Source organism: Centrocercus urophasianus, unplaced genomic scaffold (genome assembly GCF_019232065.1).
Source record: "Centrocercus urophasianus isolate 14NV4802_14NV808 unplaced genomic scaffold, USGS_Curo_1.0 seq_9, whole genome shotgun sequence".
NCBI classification, from domain to species: Eukaryota; Metazoa; Chordata; class Aves; order Galliformes; family Phasianidae; genus Centrocercus; species Centrocercus urophasianus.
In genome coordinates this window covers 9,079,092-9,102,012 of record NW_024885532.1, presented here as the reverse complement: position 1 = coordinate 9,102,012, position 22,921 = coordinate 9,079,092, and the positions used below count along the sequence as shown (strand labels likewise).

At 35.6% G+C, this 22,921-nt stretch overlaps 1 protein-coding gene across 7 annotated transcripts in view; it reads right to left on the bottom strand.

Moving 5' to 3' along the window:
* The window catches only part of MYCBP2 (MYC binding protein 2), a 212,535-nt gene that overhangs the window by 125,250 nt on the left and 64,364 nt on the right, over positions 1-22,921 (bottom strand). For all 7 annotated transcript variants that reach the window (XM_042839182.1, XM_042839183.1, XM_042839184.1 and 4 more), the window contains exons 14-20: positions 22,416-22,574; positions 21,441-21,645; positions 19,478-19,623; positions 15,676-15,777; positions 8,637-8,744; positions 2,189-2,308; positions 1,677-1,758 (exon numbers count right to left, since the gene is read on the bottom strand). In XM_042839182.1, the coding sequence (XP_042695116.1) occupies positions 1,677-1,758; positions 2,189-2,308; positions 8,637-8,744; positions 15,676-15,777; positions 19,478-19,623; positions 21,441-21,645; positions 22,416-22,574 (922 nt within the window). The remainder of the gene's footprint in view (positions 1-1,676; positions 1,759-2,188; positions 2,309-8,636; positions 8,745-15,675; positions 15,778-19,477; positions 19,624-21,440; positions 21,646-22,415; positions 22,575-22,921) is intronic.

The window sequence follows — 22,921 nt, the reverse complement described above, 5'->3', positions numbered from 1 at the left end:
TTCTCATGCATAGGACATACGCCCAGTTTCTTCAAGGCTTTTTTCAGACACTGTCTGGGATATCCTGTAGAATGATACAAAGCTCAGTGCCAAGCTGCTTGTACCTTCTCAGCTTCTAAAAAAGGTCAGGTACTATCCTCTGACATAGGATGTTTCACATTCTCTTCTAGGATTTCATCTAGAAAAACATCCAGTTTCCACCTAGTTTCTGTCTAAATAAGCAGCAAATGTGATGTTTACTGCATGGAATTCTAACAAATAGGGCAGATAGTCCTGATATCCTCAAAAAAATCCAAGTGACTTCATCAGTCAGAAATGGGACATAATAATCAGTAGAAATGCCGCTTATTATTATATCTCTTTATCTTTAAAAGCGCATCTAACCTTATTCTAGTAATGACTTGAAGTGCGTACAAAAGTAGCTGTAGCCTCAAGTATGCATGAATTTTCAGGAACTAAAAGGAGTATTTATTTGTGATATGGCTCTATCATAGTCAGAAACATAGACTGCATTCACCAATCCAGTGCAGACTGAGTAAGGGTAACAGTTTAAAGAATACCAATAGGCACAGCAACCAATGCAAAGTAATGTTTCCAGTAAACTTTCATCCTTCCTTCCCTCTCTACCTTTGTTTAGTGAATACAATTACAATTTTAAGATGAAGATGATTTATCCAGAAGCTTGACAAAAGAAATGATTAGGAAGTCTCAAAAGAGATTAGGAGGACAGATGTACAAGCAATTTCATCTCACTACTACAAGAGAAACAAGAGAACTGAAGACAGATCATGGATGCTGCACTCTATATGCCTTTTTCATAAGGATACTAGGCATTACTGAACAGAAACAAATCCTCAGTGATTCCTGCTATTCAAAATCTCATCTACAGAATGCATGCACGCAAAGAACAACACTTCTGAATTTCTTTTTACAGTAGTAAACTGATTGTCAACTTGTGTGAGCAGATGAGATATTAAGGGTGAGAATTCAGCTTTCCATTATAGCCACCTGTATGTAGTTGTCTGTGCTGTCGCTGTAGTCAATGGAGATCAAGTCAATATATTTTACAGTTACTGAGCATATCTGAAGTAGATAAGCAGCATCTGGTTAGTCAAATAGTGCTCAGACTCTGTTGACTTCTTTCATTTCCACTGACCACAAAAACCCACAAGTCACTTTCGTGCTATAAGCATATACAAAATGCAACTGAAACTCATACATACAGACTTACTTTTGAAGACTAATTATAAACAAAAAGGAGTAACAAAAAAAATAATAAGTGAATTACTGCTAGTAAAGTAAGAGAAGCATATTAATCTAAGTTTACAATATTTTCCAGACATAATGAAACCTTAAAGATATTTCAATGTAATTCTCTCTTGTATGCACAGAGATTCAAACAGAAAGAAGCATTTTAAACCCAATTATCAAAGCTACGCATACAAGTTGTCATGTATTAAACAAATTACCTGCACAGAACAACAGTATGGTTACTACTAACAGTCTATCTACCCAGAAAGTTTATGGAGAATAAATGCAAAATGAGAGTTTATAAACCTGATTTGGACAATATATGAGTTTTCCCACTTCCTAGCTAGAGAGTAACAGAAAAATTTAGCCACTCTTTAAACAGTAGCACAGCAATATGCAATCTTGTCTTGTAATCATCAGCTTACCTGGAATTAACATCACCATGTCCAAGTTGCCCATGCTGTCCATATCCAAATGTGTAAACATCACCATTCTCCATCAAAATCACTGAAAACAAACAAACAAAAACACCAGTATTTTTCAGAGATATCCACGCTAACATGCATCAATGCCAGTTAGTCTTTCTGAGCAGCACAGTTAACAATCCCTACTAAACAGGATCTTCCACAATCCACCACAGCTAGTATCACTACAGAGGTATGCAGATGTGCCATGCAGATGTTATAAAATGGCTTAAAAATTTCTATATTCCTTAAAAGCTTATATAAAATTCTATGTACGATATTCCTAGTCTCTTGCACTGTCGGAGGACAGCGTATTCGGCTAGAAAATAATACTGCAACCTTTTTCAACACCTCCATGTATATCCTCATTGAACATTAAATAGAAAGTAGTGAAAACATGTATCAGAACGTTAAAAAAAAAAAAAAAAAAAAAAACCACCACCACAAAACCCCATAAATTTATTTATTTTTACCTGAATGGTGAAATCCACAACTGACTTGTACAGCTCGCAGCTCACAGTCAAAGCGAACAGCCCCTGGTGGATAGGTTGTAATTTTGCTTGCATCCTTCTCACCTCTTTCTCCACTTCCGTCTATAAACAAAACTTGTAATTATATCCTGTGTCTTCTAAAAACGTTATGTTAGAAGAAAGAATGAGAATAGTAAGCAACCACCCCCGCCATTTGTAAGATATGAGAGGAACTCACAGAATATTGAAAGAAACAGCTCAAGACAAAGGATCAAAGTAGATGTGAAAGATTACAGAAACTCTACTCCTAAACAATCTGCTGCATCAAAGTTACACACATAAAAGGAAAATAATACATCCTCTAAAGCAAAAACTTCCGAAGAGCAGACAAGAACAATGAGCAAAACAGGACACTGAAATAACTTCAGAATTTTTGCTTAATAACCATCACTTTTGTTATTCAAGGAAATAATATTATCAATTACACAGAAAGCACTGTAACTGACCATGGTAAGTATAGCCTGGTCTCATTTATTCAGTATTTGTTAACAATTTTACTTAACTCCAACCTGGCCATATAGCCCTTGTTTACATAACTAACTCTCTGATACTATGTGATGAGTATGCCTAACAACACTGACATACCCGCTATTACTATGTCTGATGCATTTCTAGACATACTGCGGTTTCTTTCATAAAGAATGAAGTGTGCTATTGGTTCCTATAGTCAAACAGTCTTGCATCAGATAAAAGTACAGAAGTGACAAATAATTGGTTTGTTTACGAGCATCTTGAAAGCCACTCTCCTTCAGAAAACCATATACAAGTCTGCTAACAATTAGACACAGGGTCACAAAGGAAACTGGTTTCATAGTACTAGCAGAAAAAAACCAACATGACAGAAAGCACGTTCATCACCATTAAAACATCAATATCTGCAAAAAAAGCTGGCAATAAAAACTCTAAAGAAAGTGCATTTTCATATTGAAAAATACCATATGACTACAGTATACATGCACACATTACCCAAATGAGCTAGTAAACACCTGTAACTACTATTTTTTTGCAAAATCCTTTTAAATTAAAAAAGTTTCTCTAGAAAGAGGAGAAAAATGGATGAACATGTATAATAACTACAGCCAAGAGATTTTACTATTGATTCTGTGGTAAATTCTGACCAGCTTCTGCTTCATTAAAAATTCTGATATAGGGAAACAACTGCTGCTAAAAGCATTCAAGATGCAGTTAATTTGTAATTCCCAAGCTGTTTCCTAAAGAATTATTAGTGGAAATGCTAACAATGAGCACTACACTACTTAAAAACTTGCCATATTTTACTTAAAATATAACCCAGTTTATATATATATTGCCAATGATTCATCCAAAGTAATTTCAGCATATTAAAAGTTTTAACGAATCCTACTATTCTTAAAAAGAAAAAGAAGTCATGACTGTGCACAGAAGTTCCACATATATTGCATCTGCAAAGAAACTGCACACACAGGTATTAAGTAATACTTTTAAGGAACTAGCTCTCATAGAGCAGTAGTAACTTTTTATGCCTATTTTTGTATTAAATGCTATACGCCTATAAATCCAGGGACGATTCTAAGGGCTAATACTGCCACCAGAAAAATGTGTTCAGTAAGCATCCTACTTACTGCCTCCTCGTTTCACACCACATTTTCAAACAGGAACAGTGCAAAGTGAAAAGTTCTTGGATTTTATCTGTGGCACCTTCTCTCTCCTCCTGCTATCACTGATGACAATAATAACTGTAAGCTCCTGTGCAAATGCACTTGAACAGTCATTTGCCAGGAATGCACACAGCCAATAAGCATGTGATGGGACAGCATGTGCTTCATTAAATGAAACTAGCTAGACATACTGCATGTTTCCTATAACATGGTAGTATTAAATACTGTTGTGCAAGATTTAGAGAAAATAACATATTTTGTATCTCCTTATCAAAGAAATACATTTATTTTAAAGGATAAAGATACACTGAGTAGGCATTTTTGAGTTCCAAAGGAGAATCTTCTCCACTATGAAACTTACTCAGAAGTTCTCTTGGCTAATATTACTATTACCAAAAAAAAAAAAAAAAAAAAAAAAAAAAAAAAAAAATAACCAATTTTTTTTGGGAAATAATAAAAATAAAACAAAAAAAAAAAAAAAAAAAAAAAAAAAAAAAGCATAACCTCCCAGTATATTTCGGGAATTAAGAAAAGTCATCCCTCTCAGAAGGGTAAAAAAATAATAATCAAGTCCACTGAATTCCTGATTGGTAGCTACAGAGGTTGAGTGAAAACTAGTATGTAGAATCTCAAGTGCATGACATTTCTGAAACTGTGTTAATAAACTTGCACTCTAATTACAAATTAAATAAAAATTCCATTCTGAATTTTTGCACCACTACTGGCACGAATTTTGTTAGGTGTTTTTCTCCAGTAAGTGTTCAAACTACTACATCCTTATCCCTAAACTGTTAAAAAATAAATTACAGTGAAATTTTCTTCAACAATTTTGTATCAGCGTTTACAAAATCATTTATACATAACTTTTTCCATCCATAGAAGTTCAGCTCCTTCTAGCTCTACCCTTTTGACAGTATTTGTTTTTGTTTTCATATGTCTTTAGAATTGTGCATATGTATATACATTCAAATTTCTAAATATTTTTATTTATTTAAGTATCACTGCTCCCAAATACAGGGAAAAAAAGGAGAATTTGCTACAAACCTCAACTGACTCGAGAAACTCACTTCAACTTCCACTCAACATACAGACTTCTGAAAACTATAATTTATCTTTGTTACTTAAGATTCCCAAAGATGAAGTCTCAAGAGTCCGGAGAGACAGAGTGGGAAGTATTGTGGTTTAACCACAGCACTCGGAGCCACACAATGATTTGCTCACCCCCTCCCTACCGGAAAGGGATAAGGGAAAGAACTGAAAACAAAACAGAACTTGTGGGTTGAGATAAAAACTATTTACTATGGCAGAAGAGGAAGAAGGAACTGCCTGCCACCAGATGCTCTGCCAGCAACGCACCATCTCACCCCCTGTTTACTGACATCCAGTTAATCCTCGAGCAGCAGACAGCTCAGGCCAACAGCACACATCTTTACAGCCTTTCACATGGTGTCAGTGGTATGGAACAACCCTTGGACTAACTCATCCACCTGTCCTGGCTCCACCCCATCCCCTGCCCTGTGCCATCACAGCAGCAGCCCTTCCCTGCCAACTGGCCCAGCCTGGCTCAGTGCACCCATCACTCAGCAATAACTAAACATCAGTGAGCTATCAGTACTGTTTCAGCTGAAACAAGGACAAGAAGTCACTACCTTGTTGAAAAATGAGAATGAAAGACAAGCAGATTCTTAGTTTCAAAGTATTCCATGATTACCAAAGAATACGGTATCTACTCCTTCCAGCTGAATTAGTGATGGAGATGCAGAAATAGATCAGAAAGTTTATGATGATGCTTAATATACAGTTTTGGTAATAAGAAAAATTTTGATACAAATACTCTAAAAACGTGAAATGAGTAGATGGCAATGGCAAGTTTTCCATAAAATAAGTGAATTCATGATGAATCACAGAATCATAGAATGGCTTGAATTGGAAGGGACCTCAAGGATCATCAAGTTCAAACACCCCTGCCACAGGCAGGGCCACCAACCTCCAGATCTAGTACTAAATCAGGCTGTCTAGGGTCCCATCCAACCTTGAATACCTCCAGAGATGGGGCATCCACAGCCTCTCATGGCAGCCCTTCCCAGTACCTCACCACTCTCGCTGAATAACTTCCTCCTGACATCCAATCTAAACCTTCACTCCTTCATCTTAAAATCATTCCTACTGGTCTTATCACTATCTACCTGAGTAAAAAGTTGATTTCTCTCCTTTTTATAATCTCCTTTTAAATACTGGAAAGCTGGAATGAGGTCTCACAGTCCTTCTCTTCTCAGGGCTGAACAAGCCCAGCTCCATCAGCCTGTCTTTGTGGGGAAGTGCTCCAAATCTCTGATCATCCTCATGGCCCTCCTCTAGACTCTCTCCAACAACTCTACATCTTTTGTGTACTGGGGGCTCCAGACTTGGACACAGTACTCCAGATGGGGCCTCACGAGGGCAGAGTAGAGAGGGACAATCACCTCCCTGCTCCTGCTGGCCATCTGTCTTCTAATGGAGCCCAGGATATCATTTGGCCTTCCAAGCTGCAAGAGCACACTGCTGGTTCATGTTCAGTTTTTCACCCACCAGGGCCCACAGGTACTTCTCCACAGGACAATGAAACTATATAAATTGTTAAGAGAGCATTTCAAAAGAGTTCCCCAAAGAAAAGCCATTTAAATTTGGTAATATACCAATGTACAAGATCCAAATTAGGCCACAATTGTCAGCCCTGAAGCAGCTGTTCACGTTCAATTTTAAATAAATATCATTAAGGAAAAGTTCTACAGCTGCAGACTGGGAAGCAGGAATAGGCAATTTTAGTACTGTGCTCTTCAGTACCATCAGTTGAAATGATTTTTCTCAGTCAGAAAATCTTTAAGGTCTGGTTGAAGTGAATTGTAGCAAGACCACTTTAAAAGACATGTCTGAAATTAAAATGCTGGCTTGGAAAATATCACATTCAAAAGTAAGATGAAAGAACATACTGATTTCAATGTCATAATGTCCTTTTCCTAAAATTAATATCTCTGGCTCAGATTGCTTGAGATTACTGATTTTATCTTGTGTATACTAAGAGAAGCAAATGAGGAATGTCTTTTAAGATGTGGTATGTCTCTTCTGCTTTTAGTGATTCCATTATTTTGATAGCAACTTCACAAATTTTTCATTTTCCCTTGAAAGGTCCTCTAGAAGTCAGGGGAGATTTCTAGTTTATAGTGGAATTTATGGTCTTCTTTAGGGGAGCCATCTTCCGAAAGCTCTCAATGTTTACTTGTAAAGACATTACATGAGACAAATCTCCCTTACCTGTTTAGCATGAAGTAGAAAGAACTAAGTGGTCAATTCTATGGAGCATGCCTGTCAGAAGGTTTCATTACAATACAGGCCTTTGCACTGTGCTAGCAAGCTCCCAAGAAATAATGCCAACCTCAAATTGAGACTAATGCACAAACCTCTAATAAGGATATATGTGAGATATATACCCAGAGCTAAAGGGAGCTCCAACTAATAAAATATACCATAAAAGAACAGACATTGGTAGAACAAATATACTCTGCTATGGACTATCCTGTAGAGTCAAGGTTTTGCAAGCAGTACAACTAGTAGAAGTACCTACTTCAAGAAAAGTGGTTATTACATAACTGTCACTGATAGCAGGTTCTGTGTGTTTTGTCTTTCAGCATGAAATTTCTACCAGCGGGATTAAGATTGGTATTTTTAAATTAGGGTAAAGTAATTGATGTTCAGATTGTATATAGTAGACTGAAAAGATATGCAAAAACAAAGGATCAAATTCTGCTTTCATTTCCCTAAAATAGACTTGAGATAATTTCCTGAACTGGTACCTTCGTAATTAGATAGACCACATTCACGCACTAAGTCATATCCAGAAAGGCTTCAAACTGTCATACAAATTACTTGCATATGTGCAAACAACTACTTTCCATTAACTCAACTGAAAAGTCATTCTAACAATTTAGCTATTCTTTAAAAAAAAAAAAAAATTGACACATTCTAGACCCCCACCATTTTAGAACTTCCTGTTTAAGATCGCATCTGTAATCTAGACTTTAAGTATATATTCTTTGTCTATAAATACACATGCATTTACATATAGATACAGATACATGCAGACACTTGAATACAGTCCATGTTCCAAAATTATTTTTAATGAGTTGGCCTTCCAGACAAATGGAAGTGCCATTAATGCCAAAAACATCTCCTTACTTAAATTCTGAAAAAAGTGCAATTTCAAATACCTTGTTTCGTTAAAAAAAGTCTTGTTAATAGATGGCTTAACAATGAAAAACTTTAGGCTAGAATTCAAAACTCAAGTTGATAGGTTACAGGAATCACCCCAGTTATATCGCACAAGTTCAAAAACAAAAAGAAAAAACACCAACCACAGTGCAAATGTGACAGTTGAGGCACAGGAAGGTGTTAAAGTTTCCTACAGTAAACTTCAAGAACTTTAGGAATGAGATAGCTTCAGAAATGAGAGAAGACCCAGAAAAACAACACATTTTTCAGTAAAAAAATAGAAAAAGCAAAGGAAAACAAAGATGATGCAGACTACCAAACATTTACAATTTTTAAAAAAAAGTCAACATACAAATGTGTTCTCTTTCTCCTCAGGTAACAAAATACTAACAAGAAGAAAGGCAGAAGCCATATTTTGCATTTCTTTGAGAAGAGAGATTGAGTGCATGGAAGAGGTAAGGTGGGAGTATCAGCTTTTTCCACCCTCGCCAATAAGGAAGACCAAATACCTTTATGCTTGTCCCGCTTAGGCTTTAGCTGTGCTGGATGGGGTCTGATTCTGGCTAGAGCCTGTTCTCGATGGTTCATAAAAATAGGACCAGGAAATACAAGGGGGCCTGAGGAGAAACATTTTGCACATGCATAGGAAAGCTCACAAAATGAAAACAGTGTGTTAAACAAAACTCAAATTAAAATCAATAGAAAAAAAATATATAATAAATTTGTTTATCTAAATTCAGAAGGAAGTGATTATTTCTTGACAATAAAATCAGGATATTATTGAAAGAAACAATGAATATCCCACAGTGACAGCTTAACCGGAATTTGTAAGTATGCAAATGTACTCCAAGTAATGGAAAGGCAGACTCATTTTGATAATAAATACACACTGCTGTCTTTAATAAGTTAGAAGATTAATTATCATGACTTACATTCTAAAATATTACTGTTAAAACTGCTAATTTAGAATAATAACACCATATCAATGCTAAATTTAAAATAAACAGCATAACCATATAAATATTCATCATTATCATGCTTACATTTCAGTTATTATCACAAAGGAAATTGCAATCCAAAAATAAGTGTTATATGAACAAAATAATTCAAATCATACGATTTTTTCTAATCTTTTATCTATTTTGTAATCCATTTAATTTATTCTTCGAAAGTTTCTCGTCTATATAAAGGTCTCACCTTCAAGAGAAGATTCACATTTGAAGAAAGCAGTAATGTATTTATTTAATATTTCCTCAAATTTAAAAATCTAGATGTAAGTACTGCTGAAGATGATTCTGTGTGCATCACAGAAAAGCAATCTGTTGCTTCAATTTGTATTTTCTGGTATAATTAAAAGGTTAAATTAATCTGCCATCAGGAATTTCTTTGGAAGCATCTCCTACTTCTTGTAATCTGACAGTCAGTGGAAATGATGAATCATGAGCAACTAATACACCTGCCACTATTCCACAAGACTCCAAACCCAGTCCTTAAAAAGACTTTTAAAAGAAAAACAAAACAAAACAAAAACCCAAATCCCAAATCATGCTTTGTGGCACGTTTTGAATGGCTCATGTGAAACTCCAAAAAATTAATGCACTTTCTTCTTCCCCAAGATCATCAATACTCTATTTTCTGAGCTAATCTTTATTGACAAATTAATTTAGGCTAACTTTCCATTAATGCTCATTATCTCATGTTTCCTGCTGTTCACTTTAATCCATCAGATCTATAAGTGTCTTAAAAATCAACTACTGCCTTTCCTCCTAGCTTTAAGTTTCCTACAAGTGCTAGTTAACATAATGGCCAAAAATCTCAGTAGTTGTGTATGTTTTTACATACAGCATAGATTTTTGTTTAAATTCTACCATGCTTACCTGGAGTCTCTTCATTCTAGTTCAACCACAATAGGTTCACTTGTTAATTAAGAACTAACATCTGATGACCAAGGATCATCATTTGATTTATCATCATCAAGCAGATTCTTCCTCTAATTGTCTTGCTTTTTCTTACTGTTTTTCACAGTCTCCTCTCAGTCAGAGCTTCTGCTTAACAGATGCATAATACTACCCCATATTATCGGTTAACATTTTTTGTAAAGATTACCATCTGCTAGGTCACTTGCTGTGCTTAGCATCTCACTTCCTAGTGCTTAGGTTCACACAAAAATGTTATTTTTCTTCTTTCCAAGTTGGAGGGGAAATGTAGATGTGGAAAAAAGTCAATGAAGGGGAAAAAGAAATGACAGGTGGGTTATGAAAGCTAGGAAAGTTTGGAGGACAAAAGATATACAGCTGAACTTGATGAATAGCAGGAGAAACTAGACTGGAGTTTTAAAATGATGGCAATGGAAGACTGGGAGTTGCTTACTACTCAGTTTCCAATGAAATGAAAAGCTAATGAAATAGAGAATGGATCTAATAGGATAATAAAAGTGAAACTCAGATTAGAAAACATTTGTGAAAAAAAAAAAATATATATATATATATACATATATATTCAAGAAATGGAAAGAGGGCAAGCTGAAGCATTTATGTCTAAGATCTCTGTGGAAAATCAAACAGACAATGTGATCTCCAGTTAATCTAGGTGAAAAATTCCACAGTACCAGAAAACACCTGTATAGCCCAGGGGATAAGATGCAGCCCTGAAGGCAATCTTTGGCACTGTGGTGTTAAGAGCAAATACGGCATAAAAAGAGAGAATTATAGCAGGTCAGAAGGAAGTGAAGTATGCTAGGGTGAGTAAAGGAATTATAGGAAATTTGGGAGACAGAAAATATTGGGGATGCATTAAATAATGGCAACTCCAGCATACAGCTACCACACTGCTGCTTACAGTTGCCAAACCATGATCCCCTAGTCAATATGGCTCTGTAACAGTGCCTGATCTTCTGACCAAAGCAGAATTTATCTTTGCTTCTGGATATTTCTATATCCTACAATTCCAATCAGTTAGTTGAAGAACTCAAGTTTAAAATAAAGTTAAATGCAGTATTTCTTCATTTCTTAATAATTTGTATCAAACCCACGTAAGAAAATGTTAGATCTGTGACCTGTGAATGAGAATATAGGAAACACCTACATATTGATTACATTATGAAGCCTGCATGTTCAGTCATGTACTGTGAAGGACATCCCCTCCAAACTATTATAGGAAACAAACCACAAGAACTATTTACAAAGATCCTATCTGCTCTCTACTTACAAACAAGGTTATCTGTATAAAGAGAGCAAAGTTTAGGTGTTATTAACTACTCTGGTGTAACAGTGCAGCCATATATCAGATGCTTCCTTTATTTTTTTAAAAGAACAGTACTGAAAAATTCTTCTAGAAGTCTCTAATGTAGATCTACAAGAGAAATAACCTATTAGTCAGTTATTTTTAGTAGCTTAGGTTACAAACATAAGAGGAGTCACTAGCAGACCGCAGTGCTGCTATTTTAAATCAGTTGCTTTATGATGTAAATAATATTCACTTTCTCCTTTTAGTTTTTATATAAAGTTTTTCTACAGCTGTCAAATCAAACATCCCGAACTAGAAACATCAAGATTAACTCTTTTTTTTTTTTTTTTTCCCCCAACCATGTGTTCTACAGGATTCCAGGCCTTTCAAGATGATCTTTGTCTGGCAGTAAATTAAGTTCATACATATGCATATGTGCTTCTGCATTCTAGTCCATCTTAGCACTTAGGCAGAACTTCCACAGAGTTTTCTGTTTGAATTCTGTCTTAAGCATATTTGATTTATTTTAGTATCTCTCCCTGCACAACTACTCTTTGGCTGGCTGTGGTTAAAAAAGACTGAAATCAATGATTTCAAATGGCCAAATGATGAAGATCAATGCACTGAATGTAGCAGGTTACCTGAAAACACAATACAAAATTATGTGATCAGAAGTTACATCAGAAAGTACTGCTTTATACAAGCAGTAAAAATTAAGGCTGTGCAAGCAATCTCTATTCTACTGTTCCCTAACTCATCAGTGTTTGATTTTAAAGTTTATGTTCTTTCAAACACAGTAGCTCTTCTGTGCATAGTTAGTAAATGAGGGTACTTTCCACTGTAAAACTCTATTTTTGGCTGCTTGAATTCTTGTAAGAAAAGAAACCAAACAGATAATTAAAAAATATATGGAGACAAATTCTTAATATAGAAAAAAAACAGCTCAACAGTAGGCAAACTTAAAAGGTGATCAAAAACCAAAACAGACTACATGCTTTATGGTTAAAAAACAAAACAAAACAAAACAAAACAAAACAAAACAAAACAAAAACAAAAACAAAAACACCAACTAAACAAAAAAACAAACATGACACTTTAATATTCCTAACAAGGCAGGGATAACTGATTAAGGTGAACGTTTCTTTTACATTTTTTTTCAGATAAGTAGCACCTCCCTGCAGAAATAGTCATGTACAATGACACCATGATGCAGACACTAAGGTTAATTTTTGTTTTACTGCCCACTGCTAAGCTTGCTTCTTTTGTTCAAAACACTGAAAGTAATATCAGATTACATTTTTCTCCCTGTGTTCTTAAAGAACTTCTCTACTGATAATTTATAAATAAAACTGATAGGAAAGAAAAATCATTAGAACTTTTTGAAGGGAAAAAGATACGCAGACAAGCCAATATGAGTGCACAGGACAATTTGACAAGTGGTAAAGCTTAAACAGAAATTGTATTAATAATATTAATTTAGGCACTTTCTCTCTTCTGAACACTTCATCATTTACATATTGTTAAACAAACATGAAAGATGCATTTCTATATATATACACATAAGTTAAACTAAAACACTGGACATGAAACAATGTTCTAATAAAGTCTGAAGCAAATCTGAGTTCTAAAACTGTATTTATAAAGTAGAAATATTTATATTTTGTCTTTATTAGTATTCAACATCCCTTTCAGATAGAAGTCACCAACTCAAGTATACTAATGTAATTTTCATATGTAAATTTCGTGTTTTCTGTTAATTGAGGACAAACATACACAACTTCCTCTTGAAAGCTTTCTTAAAAACAAAGTCATCAATGAGTTTGATATAACTTTAAGTGAAAAGTTTTTAAGAAACTTAGAAACAAATATAACTTCCAGGTCTTGAAAGCATCAGCATAATTAATTGAAATTATAGAAAGAAGCTCCACTAATTTTAAATGAAAAACACTGCATATTGAACAGAGCTGTCTTACTCATATTTAAGTGTGTGTTTGGCAATGAATAAACAATGCCATTGCTGATGAATGCATTTTAAATAATAGCATTTAAATACTTGATCTACCAAAATAAATCTAATTACTGAAATAACTGAATTATCTACACTTTGGGATAATCTAAAATAGTTCAAATGCAGGCAGCCTCAATTAATATTGTATCAATACTCAACAGCTTTAACTAAAATTAATGAATATTATTTTTTTTATTATTATTATTCCAAGAAGAAGAAGATTGAAAGAAAATATTTTTTCCTTTCTGCATTGGCATCAAAAGCTAAAACCTTGGTTAATTACACACAAAATTTGCATCTTAACAGTGATCATCTATGGTTTTTCATGTTGCAAAACCTTTGCATATCTAAATCAATATGTGATAAACATTTAAATGTTCCCAGTGTCTCTCAAGAAAGAGTAAGAGTTCTCAGGAACACCACTACTCTCTCCCCCAACTCATGGAAAACTACAGCATCTAGATGAAGAATTAACAGAACTCCAGATTTTTTCATCTGGCAATACCTGACTGTATAAATCAGGATTTCTCCTAAGTATTTGTGATAAAATGTTCTCAGCTTTAGAGCATAAACCATTCTGAAAAGGAGATTAATCTGCACACTTTCAGCCAGACATACCCAGACCAACTCCAATATCTACAAAGATACAGAATTACAATTCTCTTTCACACAGATAATACAGGTGTATGCAACAGGCTGGCCAGCAATATCACCTTAAGTACAGTCCCTCTACACCCTATCAAACTGACAGTAAAAATACATGGAATATCTGAAACATAGTTAGATCCAGAATATCTTTGTTTAAGAGACAGTTTACAAAGTGGACAAGCTGTGCTGGTTCTATTTCCAACCACAGAAATGGAAACACAATGAAATGTTGTTCTCTGTTTTTTTGTTCCAATCTTCCCCCTACAAGTGAAAATTTTATTCCCAGCTCTGTCATCAACATCTTTCTAAGATACTTCAGCATTTTTAGCTGTCCCAAGTATTAATATAGCAGTACACAGACAGAAGAATAAAAGCATCCTACTCCTCAAAGCTAAAATCAGTTGCAAACATTCAAATAAAATAAATATTCTGCCCTTCTCTAAATCCATAGTTTCTCTCTTCTCCATTGCTCCTTACTTATGATAAAGCTAGTAATTTCTTGAAGGCAGATGAAATAAAATCAAAAGTTGCCCCACAGAGTTTGGTGGCTTGGACTCTAGAAAACAGGTTCAATCAGAATGCACACTTGATATCTCAGCAATAAAAATAAATAAATAAATAAATAAAACAGTAGCAAATTCTGAAAATGCATTATTTTTAAAAATTTAAATCAGACATTAGTGACATAATCAAAATGGTATTTGCCAAAAACAGCAGAAGCTTATACAGCACAAAATTTCAGCACTGCTGCCTCCTCCTCTCAACACACAAGAATGTCACCAACCACATCAGCACACTTCATTAAAATATCAGCTCTATCAGTCTAAAGTCTCTCAATTTTATTTATTTACCAGATTAAAACTCTGAAATATTTAAAACAAGAGCAGTATCAAAGGCTTGTTAGAAACAGTCTGTATAAAATTCCAACAATAATTCCTGATGTAGATAATACACAAAACAAGCAAATTTTGAAATGCTCCGGTGTTTTGCATCTGTTTTAATTTAGTCAACATACTGGATTGCTTTGGGCTACTTAAGTATAAAAAAATTTCATTTTGCAAAACAAGAAATTTTGTTTACTATTATACTGTAGAAATTCATTGATGAATTATAGTAATTTATAATAAATAATTCATGCTATAGATAATGAGCAATGTACGATCTTGCAGGCTTTTAAACTTTCTATATTAAGTCAGTTTAAGCATTTACATTAAAAATAAAAGCTACTATTTAATTGCAAATCAGCAAAAAATTTAAATTGACAATAGTAAAGTAATTTAAAAACACTGGAACAGGTTTCCCAGAGAGGTTGTATAGTCTCCCTCTATGGAAATATTCAAGACCCACCTAAACACCTACCCATGCGACCTATTGTAGGGAGCGTGCTTTAGCAGGGGGGTTGGACTTGGTATCTTGAGGTACCTTCCAACCCCTACAAATCTGTGATTCTACGATTCATATAAAACACTGCTTTTCTCCACTTAGACAAACATATGGATTTTCACAATTTTTCAAAATCAGGCTATATAAAAACAAACTAGTTTTTTAGGTTCTGATTTTTGTTTCGTTAATGCACTCATCTACTTAAGCAAAGTCAGTTAATTCCCATTCTTAGAACATAGGCTAAGTTTCCTTAGACAGTTCAAGCCTCTCATCAAGTCACTTACCCCTTCCTTCTTCCAGTCTGTGTCTCCTATTTACACGCTGCCGCTTTTCTTCTTGCCGTAACTGTAGGTGTTCTTCAATATTAACTCCTGGAACTGGGACAGCTACATTGGTTAAGAAAACAATACACTTTAAAAAGTTTTAAAAATTGTTATGAGAGCAATAAACCTTAACAGAGTTATAGTAAATGGAAACCAAAGCCTACTTACTACTAGTCCTTTATATAGTTCTTGCACAATATTTAGAGAAGGACAGCAAAGATGAGCAAATTTTATCAAGAGTTTTAAGCCTTACTGTAGAATTTCCTGATTTCCACAAATCTGCCACAGTTCCAACTTCACTGAATAGCAATTAGTACTTTCTCTCTATAAATACTGCAGATTAGCATGGATCTCAATTTTTCCCCAGAAAGCTTCAGAAAGAATTATTAATAAATCATAAATACAAATATATATATAATGTAAACTATATTTTAAAATATAACCAAGTTACATATTAAAAACATTTTAAATACATACTTAAATACTTCACCATCATATGCTACATGCTTAATAAAAAAACATTCAATTAGTTTAATATACGCATACACCTTTACATAAATTCTAACATTTATCCGACCAGGTGTATCCTGCTCCTGATACCAAATACAAAACTGCACCTTGAAGCACTCTTGCTTTTCCCCAAGGAAATATGGCTCAATCAATTCAATGTCCTCCCCTCAAACTATGGCAGGCACAACATAGGGCCAAGGGGTGTCTATCCTGCTAAGAAAGGAGTTAGCAAAGCAGAAGAAAGTACAAAAAACTTAACTCCTTGGCTTAGTTTCAGCTGGGATTGAATTGCTTTCCTTAGAGTGTCTGGTATGATGCTACATTTTTATGTCCAGGAGAAAAACAATGTTGATAACACACTGATATTTAAGGTTGCTGTTATGCAGTGTTGTATAGAGTTAAGGCCATTTGCAGCAAACAGCCCAAGGAGCTGCGAAGGAACAGAATTAGGACAGTTGACCTAAACTGGCTAAAGGTATCTTCCATACCATATGACACTATGCAAAAGGAGTTTTGAAGGGAGTGGGAGTTCATCTCTCTGCCTTCTGCTGTTCAAGGGAACTAGCAGGTCATTGGCCGGGGGGGCAGTGAGCAATTGCTCATGCATCACTTGTTACATACATTTGTATATATATATATATACACACACTTATACACACACACACATTTATATAGATATATAGATAGATATATACATATATACATAGTCACAACTATTTTCCTTTTCTCTAGCTTAATAAATAGCTATATCTCAACTCACGAGTTCTACATTGCTTTTCTTGATTCTCTCCCCACACCCCACTGGAAAGGGACTGGAGTGAGCAAACAACTGTGCGGTGCTGAGCCACCAGCTAGGTTAAACCACAACAGTCAATTTGGCGCCCAACATGGGGCTCAAAGGGTTGAGATAACACCAGGTCAAGCCAGAGCATGTTAAATCAGCGTGTTGTGGTAGTTTGATAATTGCTGGTTACAATGTTGATTTTTTTCCTACTTATGGAGCTCTACAAGAGACTTCTCATGGAACTATATTTTGAAGCACTTCACTTTCTGCTTATTTCTCCTGCTGTGTCATTTGTCATCTCTGGGAGTTGGATTAAGGTTTTTATTTTGCTAGGCTGTGTGGTCTTGGCTTATCTCATGATAAAACTGGCAGCAAAGAAACTAACGCTTCGGGTTTTGGGAGCCAGAATGTTGATACTATTAGAAATTACACTCTTTGCTTTGTCTCTTCAGGGAGCCCAGCTATGGAAGAGATAAGGGAGGATGCTTTCCAGCAACCTCCCTTTCAATTTCCTTTTCCTCAACCTCCCTTTCATTTTTCCTTCTTTCTGTAGAGTTCAAGAGCTAATTACAATAGCTCTTGAGAATTCTGAATATCCATAGGATGTTCAAACCAGTGTGCCCCTATTACAATGTTATGAATGTGTTTCAGATTATGTTTAAGATTAAATAATTATTTAAGAATGTCACCCAGACATGTGCCCTAAGACAGGATGGGATGGGATGGGCAGGTGCCTAGAGCAGTGGGCACCCCCAGTAATTTGCAACTGCACCTCTGAACAATTAAAGAATACTGAAAAACGAGTAGAATATTTGGCAATCCTAAAGAGACAAATCACTGCAGCATGCCAGGGCCTGGCATATGCCTATCAAGCTCCATTCAAAACTATTCAGCGTCCTCAAGGGGAGAAGAATACTTATGGATCTGATGACAATGCAATAGACTCTCCCACTCCTGAGAAACTTTGCAGCAGCCCCAATTTCTGCAACGGGCTCTGCAGCTGTTCTGAGAATTGCGACAGACCCTGACATCACTCCTACCCTTGCAATGTGCCCTGTGCTTGCTCCTACTATGGGTCCTGTGGCTGTTCCACATATTGCATGGAACACTCCTAGGCCATGCATGAGAATAGAGCTAGTAAGCAGCGCTGCTGCTGTCACATTCACTGTCAGTGCAATGCAGCATAAACCTACTTCTGTAACCTCAGGGGGTCCTTAGAATTAGAAAAACTCATCACAAGAATCACTTCCAGTTCCTATTTAGCTTTTACACGAAAAAAAAATCCCACGTTCAAAGTGTAGTGTAGGATTTTCTATGCCTAGTTTTCAGAGGAAAAGAAAAAAAATAATAGTTGAGATGAACAAATATTTTAACTCAACCATGTGATTGCTTGCTTTATGGTCCTTTTCTATATCAGATACTAATTTCATGAAGCATTATGATCTGCACATAAATTTAACTATAAAAAAAAAAAAAAAAAAAAAGGAAGGGCCTTTGTTGGACCTAATAAAGTCTCTCCAATCCTCTAACTATCCAGCTCTAAGTACACAGAATGCAATTCTCTGATTTCAGAGAATTTCAGAAAAAGGTAAGACTCAAGCTGGTGTTCAACAGGTTGCCCAGAGATACAGTGGAAGCCCCATCCCTGGAGACATTCAAGGCCAGTCTTGACTAGGCTCACCTAGTCAAGCCACCCAATGTAGCTGTAGAGATGCCTATTCATGGCAAGAGAGTTGAACCAGATGACCTTTATGGGTCCCTTCCAACTCTAAGGATTCTATGATTCATGTGTCTTTGTGTGCAGGTCTGAAGTGAACTCCATAATCCTGGCAATATATTTTATCCAAACATTTCTGATAGAAGAAAAAAAATTCTCAAGAAACAGTGTCAGCAAAAACACTGAAATAACTTCTCTGTGTCTGCAAAAACATTGAAATACTGTCAGGCTATCAAAAACAGGCAAGTGAAACAGCATCCTAACCACACAGGTCAAAATGGCACACTCATGCCTTCAGTAATACAAAGTTTAAAATGTTTCTTACTTACCAAAACAATCCCACTTTTCCACATTACCAATAAATAAATAAATCTGCTTGATCAGCTATATTTATATATTTTAACACTAACATATTAGAACTATCATGTAAGTCCAGAAGTTCCATAATTTGCTTCCAAGGAAGGAACAGCATTAGTTGAGATACAAAGTTTCATCACAGAACACAGAAAAATGAAAATGCAAAACAAGTCTTAACTGAAAGAACAGACCTATTTTTATATTCGCCTGTTACTTCAACGCAAGTTTCAGAAGACTGTAGCTAGATTGCTTTTATTTAAAGATTTCAAACAGAAGTATCAAAAGAAAAAAAGCACAAAAATAATAATAAAAAAAAATAAAAATACCTCAACTGGAAATAAAAGTGTAATAAGTGAGAAAATTAAAAGTCATCTTAATAATTTTGTATCACTTACCTAATAAGAGATCTAAAGGTATCATCTCTTTTACAGCATCAAGGATTCCTCTTTGCCTTGCCTCCTGGCCATCCAGTTCTCTAGCACATGCCTTGCAGCAGCCACATACAGCGCAGCCCGACTCACCTGAGCCACAGCCACAGATTCTGCATCAAACAGAGTTGCTCTGTCAATACCTTTTATTTTCATGCATCACTAATGCCTTGGTAATTAAAACATACATGCCCACAGACAGAACAAACCTATGACATAATTCTTCCCATGATTAACAAATAGTATAGTTACTTTAAATTCTAGATGCTGTTGCATTGTGCCTGGAAGCGTACATTGACAATACACATCCAAACTGACTTCTCAGCATTAACTTTTTTTCAATTAATTAAATGCACGCTATGGAAAAATACATACAAGAAAATGGCAAACACATGCAGTGCAAAGCAGTGGCTCTTGATGCAGCTCAACTCTTTAGTAACAGATAAAAGCAAACAGAAAAGATAAAAACTTCTACTGTAGGACAAAAAGGTCATCCCAAAGCCCTGTCAACAGAATAGAATGTGTTGAGTTGGAAGGGACCTATAACGATCATCAAGTCCAATGCCTGATCACTCCAGGGCTAACCAGAAGAGCTTATTAAGAGTGTTGCCTAAATGTCTCTTGAACACTAACAGGTGTGAAGCATCAACCACCTTGTAGGAAGCCTGTTTCACTGTTTGACCACTCACATAGTAAAGAATTTTCTCTAATGTTCAGCCTGAATGCCCTCCGGTGCAGCTTTGTTCTCTCACATTCTATCATTGGTTACCATGGAGAAGAGCTTGGCTCTCTGCTCGGGGAGTTGTAGAGAGTAGTGAGATCTCCTCTTGGCCTCATCTTCTCCAAAATGGACAATCCAAGTATTCTCAGCCTCTCCCCACATGACACGCTGTCCAGACCTTTTATGAGTTTGTTGCTCTCCTCTTGACACACTCAAATATCTTAACATCCTTTTTATACTATGCCCAAATCTGTACACAATATTCAAACTTTGGCCACAATAATGCTAAGTACAACAGGAGAAGTATCTCTTCTGACCACCTGGATACGAGGTTTGCCTTCTTGGATGCCCAGGCACACAGCTGGCTCATACTGGGCCTGCAGTCAGTACCCCAAGGACTTTCTGCAAGACTGCTCTCTAACCACTCTTCTCCCAGTCTGCATCTGTGTCTGGCATTATCCTGTCCCAGGTGCAGTATCCAGAAATTACCTTTGTTGAATTTCATATCATTGTTGATTTTCCAATGCTCCACTCTATGTAGGTCTTTCTAACTCCTCCAGAGTTACAGAGTTAATCAACAGAACTTTCCAGTTTTGTATCATCAGCAAACATGCTAGGGATGCAACCAAACCAGATGCAGCTTCATTCACTAAAAACCTCTGAGCTCTGGAATTCAGCCTGTTCACCACTAAGTGTAACATGAACCTATTAAACTCCAGCTATCCAAAAAGATGCTACAAGGGACTGTTATCAAAATCTAGAAAGGTTCAATTGAAGGTACCCTTCAATCACTAAGCCACTGACGTTATCATAGAAGATCAAATTACTAAGACAGGACTTTCCCTTCATGAATTCACACTGACTGTGCCTGATAATAGCTCTGTTCTATAAATGCCGTTGAAGAGACATGTCTGTCACAAGTCAGACAATGTTATTGCCCATATTCAACACCTTTTAGTACAACAAAATATATCCTGCAGAATGCAAAAAATGCATTTAGAATAAAATAACATGTAATCACTACAAGCTATTTACAAATTAAGCTTTGTAAATTTGTATTTGTGCTTTCTGATTTTGAACGCACATACCCATCTTCAGATATAACATTATCTTAGATTTAAATTTAAGAATACATCAGATTAGTTTGAATTCAATACGTTTTGCCTGTTCAACCATCTATAGCAAGTATATTTGCATATATTTGCTTACCCTCCAGGAACTCTGTCAGGACGACCACTACTAACACAGCTAGCTCCATAGCCTGTGCAGTCTCCACAAACAGTGCACACCATGCACTGCTCCAGCTTCCATTTATGCATGCCTGGTGGGCACATCATGGATTTCTCATCTTTTTCATCCAGTTCCTCTTCTAGATCTTCATCCATCGCTGTTGCCATGTTCTCAACTCCAAAGCCTGACGAAGACAGTGAAACAAGAAAGAACTGTTTTCTGAGCTTAGTAGTGGCTAATGAAGAAAATTTGAAGAAAACACACAAATCAGATTTTAAAAGGAATGATTAGCAATGCCCGATTCAAATTCTTATTTGGCACAACTAAGTTTCCGAAATCTATCCAAACTTGAGCTGGAGCTGATATCTAGGCTTCACAACTAAAAGGGAAATGAAATATTTTTATTCTGTGTACAAGTAACAGATTGTTTACTTGTAATTTATAAAATATTCCAATTCTGCAAAGGTGAAGGACAAATTTTTCATATCTGCATTTTGGAGTAAGAGATACATTCAGATGTATGCAGAAAGAAGTAGACTTGAATCTACGCACTGTTTATGCAAACAAAGCAGACACTAGATGAAATGAGAACGATGGTTGAACTTTTTTTGGTTACTAGGACAAACGCACATAATAAGACAAAGAGTCGTAAGGTCTTGTTTTATTAATTTGTTTTAAAGAAAAGCTTTTTCACCAGTAGAACTGAAGTAATTATTTTACACAGCTAAGTTTACTAATACATGCAAAATGCCAAATGCCCAAGAGATGAAGTAAAAACATTCATGCATGCTTTTTTGTTGTTGTTGTTGGGTTTTTTGGTGTGTTTTTGGTTTTTTTTGAAAGCATACTGTATTAAACTAAAGATTCAGAACTACATTTAGATAAAATACTTTACGTTTTTGCTTGTAATATTTTTCAGCGCATAAAACAAAAGGAAAATCCTAGGTTCCTTACCTTTTCCTCCCTGGCTCATGGAGCCTGTGTCTCGTCCACACTGTCCCTTATTATTTACACCAAATGTCCAAACTTCTCCATTCTTCATTAGCACACAGGTGTGAGCTTTCCCCATGGCTACTTGAGTCACAAAATGGCCTTTCAAATCTGTTACTAAACCTATATGACATAGATCAGTTGAGTAGTAGATTGCACTTTCTACCTGAGATGAAAACTTTCATAATGTAACATAATTGCTAACACTGACAATTTTTAAATTAATGGTAAGGTAGAAGAATAACTGGCAGAGAAAACAAGTGCTAGGGTAAGAAGTGAAAAGAGAATTAGCCCTAGATCGCATGTCCTGCAAAAAGAAAAAAAGTCAAAAACAACTCATGAAAACAATTCCAAAAGAGTTGTAACAATCACACTGGACTTTATTTCTTTAGAAAATTATTTAAATTTATATGTGCTGGATCACAAGCAATTTCTCTGCAGAGTTGTGAGTAAAGAAACTTGTAAGGCCT